The sequence below is a fragment of the Syngnathoides biaculeatus genome, chromosome 16, assembly GCF_019802595.1.
Source record: "Syngnathoides biaculeatus isolate LvHL_M chromosome 16, ASM1980259v1, whole genome shotgun sequence".
Lineage (NCBI taxonomy): Eukaryota > Metazoa > Chordata > Actinopteri > Syngnathiformes > Syngnathidae > Syngnathoides > Syngnathoides biaculeatus.
In genome coordinates, this window is record NC_084655.1 from 22,489,253 (window position 1) to 22,498,385 (window position 9,133).

The window sequence follows — 9,133 nt, forward strand, 5'->3', positions numbered from 1 at the left end:
TTTCATAAATTCATGTTGCAATGGGGAAAAAGGACACTTTGCCTGACTAAAATAACAATAAGATAATAATTAATAAGAATTAAAGACAGTCGCCTCCCCCTGTAAATGGCTAATGTTACTTTTACGTGATACAAATGTGCAAAAAAAAAAACAAAAAAAAAACACGTGTACTGTCACTTAATAAATTGATGTTGCATCGAGGAGATCCAAGTCAGAGGTGCCCCCCCCCCCCCGGCACTATTAATCTTACTTTATTGTAATGTGAATGTGCAGATGACAAACATGATGTTTATTGTCATGTCACACTAAATTGTTGCTGCAATGCGGAAATGAACATTCCAAGGCCAATAAAAAACACCACATCCAAAAAACATCGTGGATCAAAAGAAGCATGTGTAAAAAAAAAAAAAAAAAAAAAAATGAAAGGGTTGTGGTGGTTTTGGTGGGTGGGTGGGTGTTGTTCTGCCACGCTTGATCGTGTCCCGAGTCCTGCCCCGCCGCTGCTGATTGGCTGCACGCGCACCCAAGGGGGGAAAGTTTGAATAAAATACAAGAGCATGGCACCAGCGTCGAGTGGAACGTCTGTGAGGATTCCACGAGTGATCCAACAGGACTTCAAAGTAAAATTGTCTTCGGTCATTTCAAATTTCAAATTTAAAAAAAAAAAGGACACTCGCGTTAACGATCCGAGGAAAAAAGATGACAGCAGTCCGGGTCCCCTCATCGTTGCTGCCGCTGTTGGTTCCGCTCCTCCTGGTCGTGATGCAGTCCGGAGCCGGGCTGTGCGCGCGGAGGTTCCGCGGCGGCCGCAACCCGCAACCGCGACGCGCGCCGCCTCCTCCCACATACCGGGCGGCGAGCGGCAACCGGGGTGACGCCACCGAGAGCTTCCCACTGGATTTCACCGCCGTGGAGGAGAACATGGATAACTTCATGACGCAGGTCAAGAACCTGGCGCAGTCGCTGTACCCGTGCTCCGCGCAGAAGCTCGACCACGACATGAGGCTGCACTTTCTGGAGAACGCCTCGGTCACCTGCAACGACGGCAGCCACGCCGGGTACGTAAAAGCGAGACGATTTCAACTTCGCAAAAATGCCCAAGTGGTCAGTCAATGTGGTCGCCGGCAACGTGGCACTAAAACACTCGGACTCCCCAAAACGTTTTCCGGGTCACAGGTTGTCCCAAGAAAACAGATGCGACAAATACATTTTTAATCCACGTCTCTTGTTACGAATGATGTTATGTCGTTCTTGTCGCGAAAGAATTAGGTTTACGGTATATGTCTATCACAACCAACAGTGTTTGCCAAACTGTGGCTCGGGGCCCAAAATGGGTCCCGTTTCATTTTACCAAGTCACCTTCTCAAAGTGTGGTATTTTTATGATGGGCAAAGGCCTTCTTTTAAACTTGATGTCTGTGATGATAAATTCTTAAACACCTTCAGTGTTTGTGACCCTTAATTAGTAAAATTGGTCCACTTCCATTTTTATTCCGTTGCATTGTGAAATATTACCGGCGATTATAGTCTGTTGAAAAATTGGTTGCCTTTGTTGCTTATCATTAGGTTTATGACCAATGTAAAACAGGGTTTCCCAACCTGTGGATTGAGGGGCCAAAATGAGTCCATCTTTTGAATAGTAATCGGCTCAGGTCTTTTTGACCAAAGTTGTTGTTGTTGTTGTTCTTAAGTCGGCATGCCATGTCTGGCACGTTCCTTATCATTAGTGCATGCATATTCCAGTGTTGGGAATAATAAACCAATGCGACTGGACATTTGTTCGTAAAAACAAGAGCTACGACTGTATCAGTAGCAGACAGTATTGTCAAAAGAAAGTTTGCCAGGAATCCTTGGATAGTTCGGCCGTAGGCCTGTGGACCAGATATCGTGAGGCCAAAGATTGGCTGCATGACCACGAGAGAGAGCACGCATTACAATTGTTGAAAATGAAAAAAAAATAAAAAATAACAATGCGTGTGTGTGTGTGTGCAGTGGCGCTCCTAGCTTGAATGGCTGAATGTGATGGACCACCCGTGGCTGGTAACTGTTTGTTTATGCAGATGTTCTTCACAAAATAAATGACTGTGGACTATTTCAATCGGGCTTTTCACGATCACAATTTCTGGGGCCAACACTGATCAGCGAGTTTAAAAAAAAAAAACAAACAAAAACACAATAACCAATCACCGATCTGATCACAAGATGGAGCAATTAGTCAATTTAAATGACCTGTTCATTCAATACTAGTGTACGTAATTGCTCAAAACATATATATTTACAATAAATGTATCTTTGTTCATCTATCTATGCCAGCGAGGTACACCAAGCACATACAGCAACTAATGTATCTACTTTTTGTGACATTTGTTGGTGTATCGTGGGATTTTTCATTTGTAAAGTATGTGCATTGGCTCCAAAAAGATTCAAATTTATTGCTCTGGTCACATCTTTTTTTTTTTTTTTTTCCAACAGAATGGCAGCATGTTTACACAAAACCGCGAGTGCTAGCACTAGCTTGTTAGGCTATGTAACGTTTTGTTGCCTGCTTGCGAGCCGTATTGCATTAAAAAGTATGTGAACATACCTTTAGTAAGCGTTACACGAACGTCCTTCTCCTGTCCTGAGCACGGGTGACCACCAACCCCAAAGCCCCCCCGGCGCCATTTTCTTCTTACAATGCAGTCACGGTAATCCACTCGCGTTGTCATCGCCACGGTAACGAATGTATCCGAGCGCATTTGAGTTGACGAGAAAATCCAACGAAATGGGATGCGGTGGCATCGGAATACGAGATTTTATTGCAGTAGTCTGGCATTGTGCAATCGTGAAAGAACAAATTTGTCTTGTAGTCTGATCTGCGACATTCTGTGTCGTCGCTCCCATATCCTGCAAGCATGTTTTTTTTTAAAAGAACTTTATTGGCTGTCAGGTATTTTTACATTACTACATAAAAAGACATGAAAAAATATATAAATAATAAAATGTAAAAATAAACTAGCTTTTGGATTCAGATATAATGTGCACTACGGTAACGTTAAGTAAATGTCTTTAAGATCAATGATCGATTATGGGTGAGATGATTGTTATTTTATAGAATTGGGTTAAGTCAAATCAATTTATGATTAACATCCGTCCAACCGTTTACATCATAAACGTTAACTATCGCAGTGTTTCTGCCCCAAACCCAATGGGATCAAATAACCGTATCGCTCCTACGATGACCCGTATCGTATCGTTCCGCCCTCGAGGTAGCATTTTTTAATCAAATCGTTAACCTGTGCATGTAGATATGTATTGAAATTCCTTTGGGTCCGTCCCGCTTGTTCTTAAAAAGTTTATATTCCGCATTGGTGGGTCAGAATACAAGGCTTTCGGGTATTTTGGGTCAGTGGATGTTCTGGTTTTTGGCTCAAGAAGTATGGGACACTGGCCTTTTTTCGGTTTTGATCTTCGATCTCACTACTTGTCTATTTCGTGGAGCTTTCACACAAAAATCCAAAATGATTTCAATTCTAAAAACGGTTCATCCACGGAACTAAATGCATGATGACGTCACACATGTCTCTTTAAAGTAAAAAGCACTGGATTTTTTTTTTTTTTTTTAATTACAACTTTCTGTCTCGAGTAGGGAACTTTTTCCTATCAAGTGCCACTCTTTTTTTTTTTTTATGAATAAAACATTTTAAGTTTCATACAGAACTTGGGAAAATACGAGCATTTCTTTGTTAAATGTTATTTGCTTGGAAAAAAAAAAGTTTTAATTCTTCTTAGAATTGCATTGCAAGCCAGGTCAGATGCTCTCATTCCCCATAGACATAATCATAAACAAAGAAATTGTACTTCTCTTTAGTCAATGCTAAAATATATACAAAATTATAGCTAGCTGTCTTCATCGTGTACTTTTTTTGTCATTTGGAGATCCACGCTTTATATTTGAATTGTTACCAACATTATGATGAGTGTGATATTTACCGGACCGGAAAAACGATGTGCAGACATGACTAAAAAGAGTTGATGATATGTTGTCTACTCGTGGATTTAACAATAATAACTCTACGTAATTCCTCCTTTATCAGGAGTGCGGTAATGCTAAGCTCTTTAGAGACATAGCGGGAGTAACGGTACGGGGGGGGGGGGGGGGGTCGACAGCTTACTGGCAGATGGTCTTTTTTGGGGGGGCATTCAGCACTGTGGTGGTTCTCAGTTAAGATGCTAAACCCACCAGCTCACGTTTGCTGTCCAATCACATCATTTAGTACGTGTCGGTCGTATCGAGTGCTTGGACGTGAACAGCGCCGACTGCGGCTTACTACAATAGCGTAAAGTCATTCCACGCGGCCAAAATGTGACTCAGCATCCGAGCAAACAGATTTCTATGCAGTCACTGAAATGTGTTTGGCCGTCGCTGGTATTTAGTCACGGGTAGTTAACTGCTGCTGCCTCATTGACACACCCGTCCGTGATCGTCCTTCTGCTTTGCCCTCGAATTTGTCGCTATCTGCAATGGGACAGCATCGGTGTAAATATTGAGTGAGCTATCGTGCGATTAACGCAATCTAAAATACCAATCAGTGCTGTCATAGGTGATTTTGTGAGATCACCCCCGAAGAATGATGAGCTCAAAGAAACATCCTACTTGGTGTACCGGCATTTGGAGTGCGAACAGCACAGGGGAGATTGAGATAAGCAACTTCTGTAGTCTTCCGATGCAGTTTCCGTTTTGCCTTTGCTGCAGGCTGTTGTCACCTTTTTTGGGAAGACCATAATCAACAAAGCAACAGGACTCTAAAGTTCAGGATAAGAGTCTGACTGACTGACAACACAAACGGTGAAGGTATTGCCGCAGTTAGTTATCTCCCCTGAAGAATTGGAAAGCACACCATAGCAAGACTGGAATGTGTTTGTTTAAAGCATGTTGTCACACTGGCTGAAAATGAAAAGGTATCGTGTAACTAGAGATAGTACATGACAAAATGGTGTATTCTTGGATGTCCCTTAGGTACTACCTGAAAGAATCCAGAGGAAGCAGACGCTGGTTGATATTCTTGGAAGGTCAGTACAAAGAATGGATATCAATGAATCCATTTTCTAAACTGCTCAGTGAAATGTTTCTCATTTGAAAATAGTTCCATGCTGACTCTGTGTGCGCCCTCTGTACAGGCGGCTGGTACTGCTTCAACAAAGAGAACTGCGACAGCCGATATGAGACCATGAGGAGGCTGATGAGCTCGTCCAAGTGGCCTCAAACAAAAACAGGTCAGCGTCACCTCACTTGCCCGCTGTGTATAAGGTCATTGGATTGAAATCCCTGCCAAACTAATACCACCTGACTTCAGTCTCACAAAATGAAAAACACCTCATCCCAAAGACAGCAATGGTTTCTGCGAGCGCTGATCCAGTCCTGAATCCCTCGGGTTAAGGACTCACATGTTCGGAATGAATCGGGAATCACAACACCGAGGTCTCTGGCTAGCCTCTGCCAAGTAGCTACATATGGCAAGTTGAGCAAACTCACAGAAAAAGAGCAGCCTCGCTGGAAACAATGCAGGCCGCGAGGAGTCTATTCCATTGGTTCACTGACTCTAGGTGGCTGAAACATGGCTGACTTAGTGGAAGTCTACCAGTTCCTGGACTTGAGTTGGGAAAGTCAACAGAAGCGCAGTGGATTCCGATTCCATTGACTCAAGTTGCACGCCAACACTAACTCGAGTCAACTGGATCACTTTTGTCAGGCAGAGTAGCCCATTTTACCACCGCTAGTTCTCAGGTGGCATCCCCCAATGGAACGACAAAATTCAACTGTCCGTTGAATAGTGTAAAATCAATGGCCAAGGCATAGATCCAATTTTCAAGACCAATGTTGCTGTCTCAAGTGCTGCTATGAATAATGTCCTCAAAGAGAACCACGAGCCATCATTTGTTCACCAAAAAAAAAAAAAATAATCAGACCATGAATCTTATGGATCCCCCAAATTCCCCCGTTGGTCTACAAGAACCTTCATATGCACAGCACTAACTGCAATATGCAGAATTATACCCACGACAATTCTTCTCCCAGACCAACTTCAAGGTCATGTAGATTTCGCGTAAACCTGCTCACTATCAGTATAAACACGGGCCTTGCTTTGCTCTCGTGACTCTGAGTCAATCGCTTGTGTCTGCGGTAAAAGTCAACTTGGCGCCCACTGCTCCAAGAACGTGGATGCTACCGTCTTTCGTTGTGGTGTAATAACTATAATCCATGTGGTAATGATGATGAGGCGGAAGAGGATGTGTCTGGGAGTACCGGAATGCCTAATGATGCATGGTGATCTGTCTGCACAGGCACTGGGATTCTGTCTCCGCTGCCAGAGGAAAACCCTCACTGGTGGAATGCCAACATGGTGTAGGTTGACTCGTGTTTATTTATTCGTTTCTCAGCAATTATTTTCAATCACAGGGTTTGACTTGAACAGATTTTCTGTACAGGTACATCCCATACTGCTCCAGTGATGCGTGGAGTGGCGCCACCGCCAAAACAGAGCACAGTAAGTCATTGCTGGATAGTTTGAATCGTAGCACGGAAGGGAAACCAACTCCAAATTCCACGTGTTGCATCTGTGTGGTGAGCAGGTGGCTATGCATTTATGGGCTCGCTGATCATTCAAGAGGTTGTGAAAGCCTTGCTTAAAAAGGGTCTGGACAATGCCAAGGTTCTACTGCTGGCTGGGAGCAGGTATGTTCACAAGTTGAATGACAAACAAACGCGTGAACCTTCGAACTGGTGCCGCGTTGGCCAATATACGTCACATTTGCGTGCAGCGCTGGTGGTACGGGGGTGCTGCTGAACGTTGACCGCGTGTCAGAGCTCCTGGAGGGTCTGGGACACACTACGATTCAAGTGCGAGGCCTGGCGGACTCCGGATGGTTCCTGGACAACAAGCAATATGATTTTACAGACTGCTTGGATGCGGTCAGCTGTGCCCCCACCGAGACCATCAAGAGAGGCATCAAGTAGGCAGCTCGGCACTCACAATCCAGAGGCTATAAACTGCTGTCATGTTAAGCATCTTACACCAACTAGATCCAATACAAAGTGACTCGCAGCAGTGCTCATTTGAGTCCTCAATTTTCTGGAACTTAACAGTAACCCTCACAATATACTTGCAGTTCCACTTGAAGTGCTCATATTTCTGTTTTCATCTACTCTCCAGCTATTGTGAAATGAGCAGGAAGCCACCTGGATTCTAGTTTTTCCCAATCACTGATGAGGTTGGAAGGACTTCTAGAGATTGGTCCATGTGGTCCATAGCCAAGAACTAAACACGGAAAAGTCTGTTTCTTGGTCACGTGGCGCATTAGAATTTAGGCTTAGGAACAATCATTTAGAATCGAAAGCAAGATTGACAATAATCTATTTGGAAAAAAAAACCTCATCAAGATCAATATGTTACGTAGCTTCCTTGAAAACTGCATTACTTTGCAGAAAAGGACTGAGGGACCTGTACTGTCGAATTTGGACCGACACACTGTAAGATTACTTACTGTAAGCGCATCCTTAGCATTTTGTTCTATTTCATTTCTATTCACGGCGTTAATTATTAGCCATTTTTTTTTTGTTATGCTAGTTCGCCATCTGCTGGGTCGTATGGGGCACTGCCAGACATGGCCGTCATAAAATAGCACTGACCATTTTATTTGACCTAATCAACAGGTACTGGGGAGGAGTGGTACCAGAGAAATGCAAACAAGCCCATGAAGGAGAGGAGTGGAATTGTTTCTTTGGCTACAGAGTCTTCCCAACCATAAAAAGTATGCTTCAGCACCACAGAAACCACATTCTCTGATGAAGAGAAGCACGAATGATCAGTTTGGTTGAAATCTGCCCCTATCAAACCGGTCCCTAGGCCCAGTCTTTGTGGTCCAGTGGCTGTTCGACGAAGCCCAATTGACAGTGGACAACATTCAGTTGACGGGACAGCCGGTGCAGGAAGGCCAGTGGCGTTACATCCAAAATCTGGGCATTGAGCTAAGGAACACCCTGAAAGATGTACCGTAAGCTAACCTCAAGCGTTGAGGAGGAAAGGGGAACAACGTTGCCGACAGTTTTAACACTGAGGCTGACTGAAAATGTCTTTCATTTTAGGGCTATGTTCGCCCCAGCATGCCTCTCTCATGAAGTCATCACAAGAAAGTGAGTTTGAAGCTCCACTGAAGTATCCTTCGGTGGGCGTACTTTTGAGTTAACAGCGCCCTCTTGTGTCGTCTTCCAGCTACTGGACGGACGTGCAGGTCAAAGGTACTTCCTTGCCCCGGGCGCTGCACTGCTGGGACCGCAGCCTGCACGACAACAGGAACAACAAAGCCCCGCCCAAAGGCTGCCCCGTGCATTTGATCGACAGCTGCCCGTGGCCGCACTGCAACCCCACTTGCCCCACCATCCGAGACCAGTTCACGGGCCAAGAGATGAACGTCATCCAGTTCCTCATGCACATGGGCTTCGACGTGCAGAAGATGGCCCAGCAGCAGGGAATGGACCCCAGCAAGCTACTAGGGATGCTTAGCAGTGGGAGCTAAGGGCACTCGTATAAACAAAACAAGTAAACGAAAAAACACACTTAACAGTACCTTCAAGCTAAAGCCCAACCAGGGTTGTGGCTGGTCTCTCTGGCCAGTGTCTAGACCTGATACCTCCAACCAATCTCTGTCTACCTTACTCTTCTCTCTCTCTCTCTCCCCCCCCCCCCCCTTATGACACATTGCTTAATGTTGCACCTCAAAAAAGGAAAAAAAAAAAAAAAAAAAAAAGCTTACCGTATTTCCGCATATAGTGGCGGGGGAACTTTATGTACTCAAACACTATTATGCATTTACTTGTACAAATGCATTTTTGGAATAACATTAAACCATGTTGTTTGTATATTGCGCTTATTAACACAAAATGACAGTTTTGGAGAAATGCAGCATAAAAGTAAATAACCAAGGCAGGAGGTAGTAAGTCGAGTAGCTCCCCAAAATGGACGCTCGCAATATTGTGAGCAACTACGTGCCGGTTTCATGGCATCGACAGCTAATCAATGTCTCCAGATAGCTCAAGATAATCATTAATATTGTGCAGGGAACAAATATAAGTGGAAAAATGTTCTCTGCTTCGG

The 9,133-nt window shown here is 44.2% G+C and overlaps 1 protein-coding gene across 1 annotated transcript; it reads left to right on the plus strand.

Moving 5' to 3' along the window:
- The first annotated feature begins 315 nt into the window (after window positions 1–315).
- notum1a (notum, palmitoleoyl-protein carboxylesterase a) lies at window positions 316–8,697 on the plus strand. Its single transcript, XM_061846285.1, has 11 exons — window positions 316–1,058; window positions 4,999–5,051; window positions 5,160–5,255; window positions 6,324–6,384; window positions 6,468–6,526; window positions 6,612–6,714; window positions 6,801–6,992; window positions 7,693–7,790; window positions 7,886–8,033; window positions 8,125–8,172; window positions 8,252–8,697. The coding sequence occupies exons 1-11, from the start codon at window positions 700–702 to the stop codon at window positions 8,553–8,555; spliced, it is 1,521 nt and encodes a 506-aa protein (XP_061702269.1). The 5' UTR covers window positions 316–699; the 3' UTR covers window positions 8,556–8,697.
- The last annotated feature ends 436 nt before the right edge of the window (window positions 8,698–9,133 follow it).